Source organism: Rhynchophorus ferrugineus, unplaced genomic scaffold (genome assembly GCF_030347505.1).
Source record: "Rhynchophorus ferrugineus isolate W39M unplaced genomic scaffold, kcgeb_rfMv2 rfM2, whole genome shotgun sequence".
Classification (NCBI taxonomy): domain Eukaryota; kingdom Metazoa; phylum Arthropoda; class Insecta; order Coleoptera; family Curculionidae; genus Rhynchophorus; species Rhynchophorus ferrugineus.
This window is the reverse complement of record NW_027472581.1, coordinates 46,277,951-46,295,554: the sequence shown is the minus strand read 5'-3', so window position 1 is coordinate 46,295,554 and position 17,604 is coordinate 46,277,951. Positions and strand designations below refer to the sequence as shown.

The 17,604-nt window shown below is 33.3% G+C and overlaps 1 protein-coding gene across 1 annotated transcript in view; it reads left to right on the top strand.

The window, feature by feature from the left end:
* sog (chordin short gastrulation) overlaps positions 1-12,192 on the top strand; it is a 91,620-nt gene extending 79,428 nt beyond the window's left edge. Inside the window, exons 4-7 of the mRNA XM_076395689.1 lie at positions 7,428-7,493; positions 8,137-9,680; positions 9,846-10,565; positions 10,674-12,192. Of these exons, the coding sequence (XP_076251804.1) occupies positions 7,428-7,493; positions 8,137-9,680; positions 9,846-10,565; positions 10,674-10,838 (2,495 nt within the window). The 3' untranslated portion in view covers positions 10,839-12,192. The remainder of the gene's footprint in view (positions 1-7,427; positions 7,494-8,136; positions 9,681-9,845; positions 10,566-10,673) is intronic.
* The last annotated feature ends 5,412 nt before the right edge of the window (positions 12,193-17,604 follow it).

The window sequence follows — 17,604 nt, the reverse complement described above, 5'->3', positions numbered from 1 at the left end:
CAAACAAAACATATTTATTAGGTGCTTATATATATACTGATCTGTAATAATATTCGATTTTAGCAATTCATAATATACTACACCTTGCTAATCCCACTAAATGAACAGCAAAACTTTATAGCGACAAATATTCCTGCAATAACCCATGGCTATTTGTGCTTAGGACTGTCATAGTAAAAATCTGTTTTTTTTTTGTCTGGCATGCAATGAAACCGCGATTTTGAAACGGTTCGAAATAACATTTTCAGTAAATTCGTGTATAGCCATTTTTCCTCCTTTAGGATCTTTGCCATTACATGTAAACGGCTGGAAAGAGTTATTTAATCAACTACTAAACTGTCTTTGTGTAAAATGATTTCAGAGTTTGAGCTTTGGTTCAATAAGGTTTGCAATTCATTTACTTCAGACTCTGAAGAGACTGTTGGTCCTCCAGACCATTATCATTAACATCAACATCACCAGTGGATTACTGATCAAATTGTATGCAAGCGTTTAATTTTAAAGCGTTAATAGTATATTGATTAATGAACATAAAACATGACTTAAAGTAAATGACTTAATTTTTTCAGAATGTTTCTAACTTCTGCTTAAAATTATATTTAAAACGCAAATATTTTTGCAGTCTCCGAGACTGGAGATATTATTGAACACGATATATTCACCAGATTGGACCCCATCCGACTATCCTTTGTTCCAGGCTGTGCAGTATAACTTTCTTTCGAAATATTCATTCAGAACAACATTTCCCAAGTTAAATTTATTGCTGTCTATTTTTTATGTAAACTAATTTTTATAAAAAAAATTAAAGAATTAAGTAATTACGCCGAGTAAATAGTGTACTGAATAATCATAATTTATGACACATTATATAGTAAATATTATATTGTAAATATTCGCATTAAATTTAATACATTTACTGTAATGTGGGTGATAAAATAGTATGATTTAAAAAAATTATAATGTTAATATTATACAACTAATTAAATAATCGGAACCTCAGGTTGTTAACCGTAAATCAATTCACGTTAGTGAAACAATATGATCGTTTAAATTATGATAATGAGAACATTATATTTATTTTGTAAATCAATCAAATATGTCACATGCGCTGACTGAAACAATAGATGTCTCGGTACTAGGTCTGTTGAGTACAAGATTCCGCGAATGTCTCGTCTAAACTCGGGTCGTTCTATATTTATGGACGCCGAGTTAGTTGATTGGCGTGTCCAACGCTTTTTCGCCACAGCATTCCGCAAATGTCGTGTCTTCTTCACTAGAAATATTTACGTTACAATAATAACGAAAATTTGCCTATAAATACCGACGCTACAACGACAGACCGCACAAGCTTAAGGCTACGGCGAGACCTGCTGCACCTCCTCCCCCTCGGGTCGCTCACACTGGTCTTGGCGCCACTGCACTATATGCAATCGTCGCGGTTTAATCGAAAAAATCATCTATGATGAAGAGTCATTTAACAATCCATTATAACGCGACTCACAAGAAAAAATAGTGTCTTACCTTGACTGAAATTATAGAAACATTAAATATTTTAATTATTTCATATATTATTTGAAATAATAGCAATAACTATTAACTCTTTGTTTGTTGAAAATTGTTTATCACGAAAGAATTTTTTATGGTTAAAAAAAATTCAAAAGTCAGAAGGAGCTAAATCTAGCAAATAAGCTTGATATTTAAATACTTCGAATTTCTTACGTTTCCTGTGTTATCTTGATGTTTCTCTTTCTGTATACATGACTGACATGACATTTTTTCGAGCATTTTGGCATCAAATTGGTCCAAAATGTTACAATAATATTCTGAATTTAATGTATTAATTTGGTAATCAGTCAATTATAAGGCGTATTTAGACTTATAGGGTGCAAATATGGGGTTGTACTAAAACATAGTAATTAAACACTGCCGAAACAAAGTTCTTCGATTAATTACCAATGCTTATTGCTACGTAACTAACGTAACTAGTTATCGTCGGTTTTGCTTTAAAACATGTAACGAGGTTGCTAAATCTCAGCAACGTGGAAGCAGCTACAGGACAACATGCAGGAAATCAGGAGATTGAAGCAAACCAATCAACACGAACTTGTATAATGCATAAGTGTTGCTCTTAACTTAAGTACTCTAGTTTGCTCTCTCGTCTTGTTCGTGTATTGATGCAAGTACAACAGGACAATACTAATAAATTAATTCGTAAATTAAGATTGTACTAATAAACATGTCTAACGTAAGATATAATACAAAAATTAGTAAGAGTGTCGGTTCGGAGATAATTCATGACCAAAATTATTTTTGCATAGAAAAAACTAACGCTAATACTTTCTTGTGCAAGTTTTGAGCTTACTTTCGCTTCTAAATCAAAGAACGGGGTTTACATCTCTCCTAAACCGCTTTTGTTTGAGAGTCATAATAGTAAATCATAATGAAGCCTCATTCATGGCGATAAAATAACGCACAAAGTTCTATGACTATTTTAAAAGTCATACGAAATCAAAAGTGTTTTGCTTTATTTTAGCGAATGAAACCCACTGCACACAAAACTTTCTGAACATTCAAAACTTAATTGAATTTTAGTTTTTCTGAACGATGAATTATTAAAGTGATACTCCGCGAACTTACATAACGAAATTGTTTCACATTATCAATTTCTATCCGGTCTACAATGAAGATATTATTAGAGTTTATTAGTGTAACTAGTCGAATGACGTCAGCGCACCGATTCGCCTATTAATTATGGCAGAGCGACACAAAACGGAAATTAAAATAAAATAAATCGGTTTGGGTGATGCCACTAAATAGGAAAATATAAACGAACCTGTTAATTAAAAACCGCTTGCGGTGCCCTGGAAGAAAACCGTTCTGCGACAAGAAGGTGTTGAATTCGAGTCGAATGGTTTTCGAAATGAAATCTGATCGACAATATCCTCGATCGGTTTGAGTATTACGTTACTCCGTATAGAGAATGAAAGATGTAGAGGGAGGGCACATAAAAATTTCAAAGAAAGCCCAATTAAAATGGCGGTTAAATTTTATGTAGCTGTTTTAAATAGTTAGTTACAATGTTTTAACGCAGGGTGTCCAATTATTTCCGAAATTTTGTTAACATAATCAGTCAAATTTCAAAAATGTATGTAGTACTACTTCTTAATAGTACTTCTTTATTCTTCTTCCGTTCTCTCATCAAAGTAATGCCGCAAAATCCATCTTATATGACAATTATTCAATTATGAGTTATATAATCGATCGTTATATATCAGTTATTCTAGTAAACTAGTTCAGTTTTATATCAGATTTATGTATCTATACGTCATATTCTTCTTTCATTTTTTACATAACCCAGTAATATGTTTAGAAGGTTAGGTTTTAAAATGTCAAAATTAAATGATTATCAAAATATAGATTCAACAAGTGTTTCAGAGTTTTATATGTATTGACAAAATATAGGTTATGTTCCTGTTGACGTTTCTATTAATGTCATTATGAAAACAGTGTGTGTTTAAAAAAACAACTTTAAAAACAATTACGCAGATTATGTAGAAAATTAATTAAGCAATGACAATAACTTTAAAAGGATCATGAAAATCCCGGGTACTACTAATAAAAGTGAAAAATACAAACTGGAACCAAATGCGATGCACGAGTCGGTTATGTTGGCGTATTCTCCAATTTAATATTTCTTCTGGGTTTATGCCCACGGTTCATTTAGATAAATGCGACTTTTTGGAATAATCCCCCACATTTTCCAGCTTATCCTAACGAATGGCCATCATTTATGTTCGATTGCATAAAAATTAACGGCTATCTGTTGAGGAAATAAACACGTATGGTCAACATGTGCAGGACCGAATCAATAGGATTTTTTACACACCCATCTGCTTCTTAATTTGCTATTTTTCTAACAAATAACAAGGGTACATCTTTACTGTTCTTACAAAGTTATATAGATATGGTCAAAATACACTCGATTAATTAATATTAATCTAATTTATTTAAAAGACATTGTTTAATGGGAATTAAAATAATATATTTTATTAATTATAATTGAAAAAAATGTTCGATAATATAGAAACCAGACTAAAGGAATATGGTAATATATTTCAAATGTTATAGTTTCATAACTATTCAGTAGAACAGTTACAACATTTAACAACGATATAAAATTAACAATTTAGAATAACTTGAAAATTTAACTATTAAGAAATCTTTAAATCTTCAAAACATGATTTTTAAACGCTTCAATAGCTTCTTCGGGCGATGAAAATCGTTGACCACGCTGTTTATTTTTCACAGATGGTAACAAAGAGAACTCATTGGGTGCTAAATCAGGGGTGTACGGCCAATGACCCATCAATTCGATGTTTTGACAATAGTCTCTTGTTTGAGCTTATGTCTGAAAGCTCGAATTGTCATGATGGAAAACAATCCGGCGTCTCTTGTTTGATTTTCTTATTTCAACGAAGACTTCCGGCATACAAATGGTTGTGTACCAATCAGAATGTACTGTTCTACGATCCTCTAGAGGCACTATTGCAATATGACCAGTTTTCCCGAAGAAACAGGCCACCATTTTTTTTGAAGTGCCTCGTGCGCGAACAACTATTGTTGGATTTGGTTCATCTTGGAACGCCCATATAGTCGACTGCTGCTTACTTTCGGGCTCATACGAATATATCCATGATTCGTCACCTATCACGATTTTATAAACGTCTTTCGAAGCACCGCGATTGAATTTCTTAAGCATTTATTTGCACCAATCGACACGAGCCTTTTTTTGAACCAAATTGTGTGGGATCCAACGCGAAGATAACATTCGCACAGCTAAGTGTTCATGTAAAATCGCATATATGCTGGTGAAACTAATGATTAGGGATGCCTCAATCTCACAATAGGTGACATGAAGATCTTGCTTAATCATTTCGCTTACAGCATCGATGTTTTCTGGCACAACAGCTGATTTTGAACGACTTTCACGAAACTCGTCGGACAGCAAACTACGACCACGATTGAATTCACTAAACCAGCGATACACGGTGGTTTTTGATAGGGCTTCATCGCTAAAAGTCAAATTAAGTTGATTGATGCACTCTTGTTGTGATAATCGACGTCGAAAATCGTAAAAAATCATCGCACGAATATGTTCACGATTCAGTTCCATTTTTTGCCGAGACGAAACTTTCAACTAAATATAAAATAAACAAATAGTGTCCGTGCGACAAGATGTTCCGAGTACGTATATCGTCAAAATTGTCAAACTTTACGATGGAACCGTCAGATGGACTCACATGACAACAGTCTTGCCAATTCCCGAAATATAAATAGTGACCCTCATATGAAATGCTACAAATCCCCATAGAAGTTAAAGACAAAAATAGATGTTAAAGTGCACCGTATATATCAAGTTAAAACATATGTCTCTAGTTTGAAGGCTGGTCAAAGAAAACAAGTGGCACGACCCCTGCACAATAGATCATTGAGAATGACCGTCTTGAAGACGTAAGTTGTCCGGTCTTGTAAATGTATGATTTATCTTATAACTGTGTGCTAAAGACGGCACTGGCGCCCTATAGAAGCTTCGCAATTCCTTATAAGCAGTTGAACCGATGGCGTGTGTTTATTTGAAAACTTTCTATTTGCAGGGGCTACACGGGTTTATCCTATTAATGGTTGTTTTTTGTTTTGGTTGTACCAGGGTAACATCGAAAATTTTAATGACATAACATATAGAAATATGGAATTTTGTTTTCAACACCGACCCGCTGAAAATAATATATGGCGAAACTGATTTGACAAAACCACTAACATCAATAAAATGAGAAGGTAAGTGGTTGTCAGACTAGTTTCTGGAAAATAAATTGGTTCATTCGAAATAAAGAATCACAGGATCTTAGAGACTGATAACTATATTAGATACGATCTTAGGGACTAAAAGACTAGTTTAAGGTGGGCCTGACTTTAGATCCCATTAAGATCAAATCATTTATTCCTAATTCGGAGTATCTGAAAATCTTTGAACGTGCATAACATTATATTTCAAACTATTATACTGTCATATAATTCTATAGGGAATTAGAAATTAGTATTGTTCAATTTTATATTAATATTAAGAGTGCGAAGAAGTAATCTATGTCAATTATAAATGAAATTAGCCACCTTTTGAACTTCTTTTCTGTTCACTGTAATTATTCTCGTGTCTAAATAAGACGAGGTGTTATTCAAAAATTAGTTTTTTTTAAATTAAATAATAACACGCTACCTATAAAAACAATTTAAGTTGATCCATTTTTTATAGAACTGTTACACACCATAGAAAATATTTTGATTATGACTCCAAATGATGTGGAGAATGAGCTGCCCTAACAGCAACTAAAAATATACTCCATCCTTATAATATGCAATGATAGTTTGGAGAATAAAAATGCATCAATTCAAAAGTATATTATACTAAAATAAAAGGTTTTCGTTTAAATGTTAGTACTATTTACCAAGTCGTTAATTCAAGCCAAGAATTTAATAATTAATAAGAGCTATTATGATTTTTATAAACATTTTAATTAAATTATTGTTCGGACCTATGGTCTCTTGAATTTTTTTTTGTTATTTGAATTGATACAAATAATAGTTGTACATAGACAAAAAATATATATTTGTAAAAATGTAAAATACCTTTTAAACTCGGAGCAGATACTTTCCTTCTCATTTTACTTTAGTAAGTCTGCTTAATAAATATAATCTATCCAATAAAACAACCATTGCACGTCATCAAAATGTATGACGTCAGCATATCGCAATGTAACCTCTAATTATTATCACTAATGTTTTCATGAATTTTGTAAACATTTGACAACAGTATCGACCAGTACCAACACAATGGAATATTAGGGATTGTTTCGGTTATATGTTCCGACGCATCAGGCAGAGTTTTGTCTCTCTTTAAGTGTAGGAAAATGAAAATGAAAAATCCGCTCCGACTTTGAAACGAACTTTACATTTTTATAAACTGCGTTTGGTAATATGTTCTTATCTATGCCTACATTGGTACAAAAATAAATAAATAATTTCCAGACACGTGGGGTTTAAGGTCGTCCGTCACTATATATTCAAATTTTGATCTTAACTCTTATGCTGATCATCCTACTTCTCGTTTTCAGATTTTCTGTCTTGTTTGAAAACACCTACTCGAATAAATACTATCGTTACGAATTTTTTAAGCTGCCTCCGTATTTTCCATTGATAATAAAACGTCTGTCCAAACCGTGCCATCAAATGCCGGCTTCGACCATTTGCATTACAAATGTTCGCTTGACTTACCATATTTGATCACTTATATTGAACAGTTAATTACTATATTATCGACTCCTACGATTATTTAAACACTCCTACTAAAGTAGCGTTTTTCTTCTTCTTTTCAGTTCCCGATACGATTCAAGATATCATCCCACGAAACGCTATCGACGAAGAAGAAAAAAGTAGCAAACGTAAGTTAATTACGATATTATTTTTCCATTATTATATAATTTTATGTTTCTATCTTATGTATTATTCAACGGTCACAATTTACTAATGTCATATAGTCTTAATCGTAATAAAATTCAAAGTAATTCCTGACTAAATTCCTAATTAAAAGTTATATTGATACTCAAATAATATAAACATAATAATTTGCAGGAATCCCAAAGAAATCCATCTTAATATGGAATATTTTTATAAATATAAATATTATAAATATTATATCTTACAATATTATAAGTTTGGATGATTTACCTGAATTCAGTTTTAGTCATTTCGATAAACAATTAAATTTTACACTGGGTGATTTCATATCTTTGATAATTATAATTAGGGTAGCGGCTAAAGGACACATTAAGGTTAACTCACAATTTATGATGTTAAAAATTTGCATACATTCAGTATAATAGAGCAATAAATCAAAACAAGATTATAGACTAAGCTGCTAAAATACTTTAAATCTAAAATGGAATATAAACTAAATCGATTAAAAAATTTCTGTTTGTATAATTTACATAGATATAAATTAATTTTTGATTTATTGAATTAGAAAATAATTATCAATTGTTTTTCACTTTTTAACTATAGTAATTGTTTTACTTTTATTTTTAGATTATGCCGCTTTACTTACTGGCCGTTCATCGCTAGTATTGAGAAACGAATTTAGTAAACCGCAAAGTGACTTCAACAAGAACAACGTCGTTGCAACCGGAAGGTTCAGTTTCCATAAAAAGAATCTGTATTATTCTTTTTATATATCGGAAAAAGCTGCACGGCCCCATTCTTTGCAATTTGTCGATCCTCAAGGCAATATCTTGGAAGAGTTCCCATTGTCACACACGGGCGGTTATGTGAACAGCATATATCAAAATGCTTCGCGAAAAGTATGCGGTGTGTGGAAACGGATGCCGAGAGATTATCGAAAATTGCTTAAACAAGAGAAAATGTACGCTGTCCTGTTATGGGGTATTAAAGATCAAGCGGAATTTACTCTCAGTGGTCAATTGATGAAGCATGGGGCCTTAGGCACAGAACTGTTAAGCTCGTTGTTGGAACCGGCGCCTGGTTCAGATTCGTCGGCCATGATGGGCACTGGAGGAACCGCTATAGTTTCCACGTCAACGGTGATGCCTTCGATTAACGTTGTCATAATATTCAATGGAATTTTTACGCCATTTGAAACAAAAAATATTCCCGTTAACGTGACACTCTCATTGGACGAGAAGAAGCAAATTGTTTTACAAGAAACTGTCGCCGTGTCAAAACCAGCTTCAGACATCAATGTAATCAACGTGAGTGCTTCAGTAACTCAAGCGCAACTCCGTTTGTTGACCAGAGGACATATATTACTCAGTATATCTTCCGTATCGAAACCAGAAGCTCTCAAACTAAGTGGAAACGTCATCACCAAAGCTACGTGTGAGCTCTTTCAAACTGTGCTCTCATCTGCCTCAAATACCGGCAATCCAGATGGAGTATCTGGCATCGCCTGGCTGTATATTAACAATGCTGGTTCTTTAATATACAACATCCAAATTGATAAGTTACCGCCAAAAGAAAATCCACCGATTATTACTTTGATTGATGTTAGTACCAAGCGAAAAACTGAAGTTGAAGATTTGACGCTGCACTTTCATGGAGACGGTTGGCTAAATGGTACTATTGATAAACTAGGCCCTAAAGTACTGGATCCGTTGTATTCCGGTGACTTATCAATTAATGTCGCAACAAGAAGTGAGAGTAACCTTATCAGAGGTAAACTAGTATCCAAACCAGTTGCTGATGCTAGAGACTCTGCCGCTCCCATTTTAATGAAACGCGAGAATACCAGTCTCCCAGCTTCAGTTGTAGGGTTAGCCTGGATATCAGTAGATATGGACTGTCATTTGCACTATGATGTGTCGATTTCGGGATTAGGGAATGATCGTAAACTGGAACTATGGATGGAATTATACCCTATGATTGCACCTGGAGCCCCGGTTATCGACAAACATCTCGAAAACTTTCAAGGTGCCTCAGTAGAAGGAAGCCCAGTGGAAATTTTATCCAAAGACGAATTAAATAAACTTGAATCTGGTGTTAGCTTTTTAAAGGTCAAAGCTCGCTCCGAAGATCAAAACTCCACCGTCGTGATTCTCATGGCAACAATAACAAAGGTAAGTTTAAATAAAATCACCTTATTAATTTTAAATTTATTAGTGCATTATCCATTGCAAGAATAAAATCAATTTCATAGAAATAACCTAAAATTTAACTTACATTCTTAAACAAAAAGGAATAGAACTTAATGAAAGATGTCTTACCTTTATTTTTCATTATAGGTGCCAATTCCTCCGACTTGTAGACCTTATTCGCCACCAGATAATTATGGACTCAATCCAAGTTATGACGACAATCCAGAATTGGTTTCGACAGGTGAATGCTTCTTTGAAGAAAGATTTTATCGCGCTGAAACATCTTGGGTTTCGTCGAAAAATCCTTGTCAGATGTGCTTCTGTCAGAATGGAAAAACCACGTGCGACACCATGACATGTCCAGATATGAATTGCACTGAAGGGAAAATGGTGAATGTTGAAGGCGAATGTTGTCCAGTGTGCATGAATAATACTATTTCTAATCGCGACACTAACGGCCAAAAATGCCTTTTGAACGGAAAATCATATTCTCCAGGAATCAAATTCCATCCTTTTTTAATACCATCTGGATTCGATGTATGCACACAATGTTATTGTGATCCTTTGGATTTTGAAATCAGGTGTAGTCGACTAAACGATAACGAAAAAATTTGCTGTAAAAACTGCAATAAGAAAACATATAATATTAATGATCCTCTGTCCGATGACGTGGGTATTCCAGAAATTTCTGTTAAAGCGACTGGAACTGAATACTCCAAGAAAAAAGATAACTTTGCAAATAAAATTTTGGCGGAAGGTGGATGTAAAAACCCTAGCAACCCAAAGAAACCGTTTGCTAATGGAAGCGAATATCATCCATTTATAGACTCCTTGGGAGAATACAAGTGTGTTACTTGTAAATGTGAGGTAATTTTGATTTATTATTTCATGTTCATTATAATAAGAAATAAATTTCAATTATCCATGTGAATTTGAAAATTAAAAAAACTGATAATGTTTTTGTATTATTTTCAGAAAGGTACCCAAATTTGCAAACGACAAGTTTGCGATATGGCCACTTGTAAGAAGATGTTTGATATTAAAAAGAAAAAAGAAAAAGTGAACAACTCAGATTTTTGTTGTTCGCTGAAGCAATGCAGGAAGTTGCGGCATAAGAAAAAGCAGAATACAACAAGTTAGATGCACCTTAAAATGATTGTTTGGAAAACTATGGGATATGCCCAGTTACCACCTATCTACCAAAGAAGACTGAGACAGTTGTAAAATGTATGAATCGCTGTCATAATTTATTGTTTTAATTAGTAGCCTGCCTGTATATTTTCAAGCCTAACTTGGACAGAGCGGTCCAGAAGTATAGACAATTAGAATATAAAAGGGCGAAATGACATGTCTTCATTTTATAGTTGAACTAACATGAGGAGACATTATCGCTATTTTATATTTTGAACGGCTCATGTTGTTGTTTAGTGCTATTAATAAGTTTATTTATTGTTTTGGAATTGATGCAATCGTAGGCTTCCTCGATAGCTTGTTTAACACAGTGCATAAAGTATTCCATAGTATAGAGTTTCTACTGGTTAGATACTCGAATGAGAAATTACTAGTTAATAGTAAAATGTTACAGCAATATAATAATTGTATTACTTTGACATCTGAATAGCTGAAAGTTAAATTTGTTATGTAATAGAAATACTCATTCATAGAAAAGGGTTGAGGGAATCGCGGGGTAATGCACCAAAACACCAGTTGTATAATATTTATACTTTTATTTATTCTAGTGTTAATGGACAGGATGGAAATAGGGTATTGTATTTGTGTCAATAGGTATTTAGCTTCTTGTAACAACGTGTTATGACTATGTTAATATGCATCTAGTCTTTGGCAATGTATTTTGGGCAATTGAAGAAAATGTAGAAGATATTTATTATATTGGATAAGTCTTTGATAAGTTGTTCAAGATTACTATTATAACTAGCATTTACATATAACAGTACTAGTTAGGAGCATTTATTTATTGCACAAAAGAAAAATTTGGAATCTCTTGTCGGAAATATTTCAGTATTTTACTAAATTATTTTAGTGTTAGGTTAGTGAGTGAATGTGATCTATGTTATGTATGTGATATATTTATGGTTATTGTAAATACCTTATGTTACTAGTTATAACTTAACGTTGCATTGGGCAAGATTATAATATATGAATATACGCTTTATATTTTTTGTACGAGTAAGAAACTATTATTAATTTCTATTTAAATTGTGAAAATATATTTATTACACTTTTATTACACTAAATTGTGAAAATATATTTATTATTACACTAACTTGATATTAGGTGTCTAATATAAAAAACATAATTTATTAGCCACCACCAACATTGCATTTTGGTAATAATTGTAATAATTGGTGGCCATTTCTATAATTAATTATGAATATGTCATAGAAGTGTTAGCAAATGCAGCATAACATTACAGCTATGTTAAATCTTGTACCTGCTTTAGGTCTTAAAATACATGCTTTATTAATACAATAAACTGTTTTATTTTCATAATTAAAAAATACATCTTAATATTTTCTCAAATATTCCTCCAAGCCTTCCCAAGCAAAATAATTTCACCAGTTGATTTAGCAATTTCCAATATATCTCTAAATTTATTCTGTTTGAATTTTTTCAGCTACTTATAGTATAACAATCAGAACTTTTTACATATTAAATTCCAAGTTACCGTAAGGTCAACATATATTACAGGTAATAACGAAGATCAAAAACGTATTTCTCTGGCCCCTGTAAATAATAAGTAAAAAAAACATCACTCATTATAGGTACATTTCAAAATGATGGAATTGGACAATTAAAATCTACAGATATAATTAGTGTTATAACATAAGGTTGGGGAAAAAGAAAGTTCGGTTTTTCGTTAAACGTTTAAAGTCTACATGTGTCCAATAATTACATCGGATGGTGTTAAACGTCTTAGTCTACACATTTCACTGTCACTTCGCATATTTAGCCGATTAGCGACTACATTGGCATGCACTGACACTATTTCGAAGTACTTGACACAAACACGTTGAATTGCACTCGTTATTGGTTCTAAAGGAATATCGCGTTGTATCACTTCATTTGAAACAGTACGGACCATCGACAATGACAGGCAACACTTTATTTTGTAACGTCTGTATGATGGATATATTAGACTTGTTAGCGATTCCCCATAGTTGGATTCCATATGACCAAATAGGCTTGAGTATAGATTTATACAATAATATCTTGTTATCTAATGATAACTTGAATTTGCGCCAAATAAGCCAATACATTTAGTAGAGTTCAAAGTCCAAGTTGTTTCCGTTTGGCGAGTATGTGCTTCTTTGAAGTTAGGCGTCGATCTAGGTGCATACCAAGATATTTAGCATCCTCTGTTTGCGGGAGTTGACAATTATTGTTATAGACTGGTGGAATTGTTCTTCTACGAAGCGTAAAACTTAAATGAGGGGATTTTGTTTCGTTAGTAGTTATTTTTGCTGCAGGTAGATCTGTGTGCAAAGGATATAGTACTGGACCCAGTACATTACCTTAGGCAACTCCTGAATATATCGTATATAGCATATAATTCGATATGTTCATATCTTTGTTTTACAGTAAAATGACAATCTGAGAGGTAAGCTGTTAGTGGCTAATAATCCAGATGAGGCAGAAGTTTTTTTTAATTCAACCTACAGTCCCGAATGCTATACTTTATCAAAAGCCTGAGATCTGAGAGTCTAAAAATGCAGCTGAACAAACTATTTTTGCGTTTAAGTCCATATTTATTTTGCTCACAAGTTTATGCACTTGTTATATCGTTCCATGCCTATTTCGAAACCGGTGTTCTAGAATAGTCTTTGTTTTTTTATTATAAAATTTAGCCTCTTTATGTACAGTTTTCAAAAAAGATTATCGGTAATAAAATTATAGGCCGATAGGAGGTGACATCTTCTGGTATTTTCCCTGGTATGAGAATCATTATTCTTTCAGCTAATTTCCAAAAGCTAGGAAAATAATTGATTAGTAAGCATTGTATATGAATGTTACTAATTTTAACCCCTTCTCTAATAGTTCCTGTAATATTTTCCCGATTATTAGATCATATCCAGGAACTTTTTTACAATTAATCTTATTATTTATTGAACTTCTTTGACGGTGAATTTTTTATGTGGTAAATCCATTTGAAATGGCGAATTTAGGAAGCTAGTAATTTTATTTTCGTCATTTTTAGATAGCACTGACGGGAAAAGTTTAGACTTTTTTTTTAATACTTTGAGAAGTCGGCCTTTTCTTTAATGCTTCTAGCTCAATTATTTTTATTTATATTAATTGAAGGGTTATGCTGTTTATATCTTTTGTAATTTGTAATGGTAAGTCTAAAGACATGATTCTGTGTAATTTTTCTTTAAATAGCGGCCAGTTAGTTATAATAATATAACTTAGACAAGGAGGTTTATCTTTGAAAAAATTGTTACTATTATTGGATAATGATCAGAAGACATATCGAAACATGATTCTGCTCGACACTTTTTTGTATCAATATTTTTTGTGATACAGAAGTCTATAGGATCGGGTTTTTTATGTCTAATGGCCAATATGTTGGTTCTCCAGTAGAGATATGTTGTAAATTATCTGTCTTTATCGCTTTCAGCAGTTGCCTACTTTTTGAGGTTACTATAAAACAATATAAACAGCTGACATGTATACAATAATTATTCTTTAATAAGATGTTGAATCACCATTATAAGACGTCACTTTAAAAGATGAAATAAGGTTACATAGCGACATGAGAGCAATACAGCTACGGAACAACACGCAGAAAATCAGATGAAGCGAACCAAATCGTACAAACTTGTATCGTGTATGTCTTACTTTTAACTGTAGGTTAAGTAGCCTAATTTCATATTAATTCGGTATATACATTTATCCCGCACTCGTCTTGCTTGTGTATTGATGCAAGTACACCATAATAATAGTAATACATTTTTAAATTAAGATTGTACCAAGCATATTTAATGTAATATACAATAGAAAATGGGTAAGTCTGGATAATAGTTCACCTTTGTTCGTTGTTCTAATATCCGGTATGATTCGACGCTTTCACTGCATCTGCAAATATGGGCTAATCTTATGACTTGTTGGGCACGTTAACGCGACTGACTTCCCTGAATAATTTTAGAGCACATCCAAATTGTATTAGTACCAGGCTCTTTAAGACTAGCATAAGTTGATAATTTCAGTTGTTTGGGTAACTCTGCTGTTAATCTTGAGGGCGTCCAACATTAGGGAATTGAGAGTTATTCATTGATGATGCTAATTGGTATGGTTTGTCATAAGTTATATTTCATTTTATTTTTATTCTAGCTCTTCTAGTATTAATCTGCACCTCGGCAATCACTAGATCTACTCGTGCGAGCAAGTCGATTACACATTAGTCCTAAATGTCCATAGTGACCATCTGGATTGTATATTTCCTCAATAGCGCTATGACTTTCAGTGCAATAATATCAAATGTTCTTCGTTGTTCGAAATTAACGCTAAACCAAGATAAAAACAATTTTAATAACGGTTCAGTTTCAACAATAGCCGGTATATTATCAATTAAGCAGTGAAACTTTTTTTACCATTTGTAACAAATGTTTAAATGGGAAGATTTCCTACTTATTGTATTTATTAATGTTCATGCATTTACAGCATTTACCATAGCACCTTCTGACCTTCTGTCACTTGCAGTCGAGAAATACTTAATATCTTAAGAAGGAACCAATTTTTTCAACGCAGAATCCGCATGGTCTCTGAAAAATTAGAAGTCGTAGCCAATGATTGACAATGCTTTAAATAAAATACATTTACAAATTTCTCAAACCAGGGAATCAAAGCTACCAAAAATCACTCAAACTTATTTGTACACTGTATGTTCCCAATATAATGTATGAATTCTTCTTTTTTTTTTTTTGTTTCAGGATAGTTTGTCTACATAAGCGTTTACAGTGTTGGTAGTGTGTGATTCAATAATCTTTGGAAGAAATAGGATCAAATCGGGTCAAAAACCATGGAATTCCTGAAAATGTCGAGCATCTGCCGTGTATTAGTTATTATACGTTTGGTAATAAGGTATAGGGTATACAAGACTATAAGATAGGACATTATATTTGAAGTGTCTGTTTTTAAATAAATGTATTGGGGACTACCATAATATTAACAGATCAATTGAAAAGTCCCCGGCCTACCATAGTAAAACACATTTTTTGGCAAAATTAGTTTTTTTTATTCAACATAATTCCCTTCAAGGGTGATACACCGATTATAGCAGATCTAGAGAATACGGTGGATGAGGAAGCAATTCGAAGCACAATTCATGGATTTTTGTCATCGTTTTCACTTACTTGTGACACTGTGCATTGTCTTGGTGAAGCAGCACTTTCTTTCCTTCAAATGCGGCCGTTTTTCGGCGATTCTGTCCTTCAAACGGTCCAATAAAGCTATGTAATAGTCGCTGTTGATGGTCCTTCCTTTTTCAAGGCAGCCAATGAAAATGATTCCGTGCGATTCCCAAAATACAGACGCCATAACCTTGCCAGCCGACTGTTGCGTTTTCCCACGCTTTGGAGTGGGCTCATCGTGCGCAATCCACTCGGATGACTGTCGATTGGACTTCGGAGTGAAACGATGAAGCCACGTTTCATCCATTGTCACATATCGACGAAAAAACTGCTTTGCTGCTGCGGGTTTATTACGCTTGATCATCTTCAAACACTGCTCCCAATCATCAACTCGTCGTTGTTTTTGGTCAAAAGTGAGCTCGCACGGCACCCACTTTGCACAGAGCTTTCTCATACCCAAATATTTGTGAATGATATGATGCACACGTTCAGTTGATATCTTTAGAGTGTCTGCTATTTCATTCAATTTCAATTTACCTGTTTTGGGCATCCACTGCGTTCACCGTCTTCAGTGTTCATTTCACCACGTCTAAACTTAGCATACTGATAGTTGCCTTGTTATACCTTGATAGTTGATTTTCCTGGGACAGTGTCTGGAAACTCGGCATCAAGCCAAGTTTTTGCTTCAACTGTTTTTTTCTCCTTCAAAAAGCACTATTTTATCAACACGCGAAATTCCTTTTTATCCATTTTTTTTCACAATAACAAAAGTTGCTTCACTCAAAATGCTATAATTCACAAATTAATGATCCGACACTTATATATAAGTTATGATATGCGAAAGAGTTTAAGATACAAAAAAACTTTTATTTTACGAAATGAAGTGACAATTGTTTAATGGCGAGTACAAAACGATAATGAGGGTTTACATCTAACCAAACATAACATAAACCAAACTTCTGTAACCAAACATCTCACTCATGACACCATAATATAAATCTTATTATAATAAATCATAATATAAGCCATAGGCATCGATGTAACATCTCCCTTCTAAAACAGATAAAAGCTTATAGTCATTGTAAACTTATTTTGCCCTTATTTTCGTCTACCAGTTTGCCTTTCGAAATGACACTGTTTCCCCACATATTTCCACATATTGGTATAGAATGGTTTCCCAAGTTTTGGTGACTCCAGACTCCAATAGTCCACTTCAATTCAGAAACTAAACCACTGCTATCCATCTTTGGCGGTCGTTCTCCTTGAACTTCAGGCCGACTTTGGGAATCTTACGTCTTGAACTGTGATGCTTGTGCGAGAAATCCACAAACTGGTTCCTAATTGGAACAGTCTTTGATCATCTTCAATTCACCTTTTATGACCTTACAGCCTCGCCTGCTTTACATTTCCTCGAACTCTTCTCAACTACACTAAAGAATGCTTCGAGTGCGGAATGATTGCCAATCTAACGTCAACCTGTCTTCTTTTCTTGATAATCAATTTAATTCGACTTAATGCAGTGGATTTAAAAGAGAACA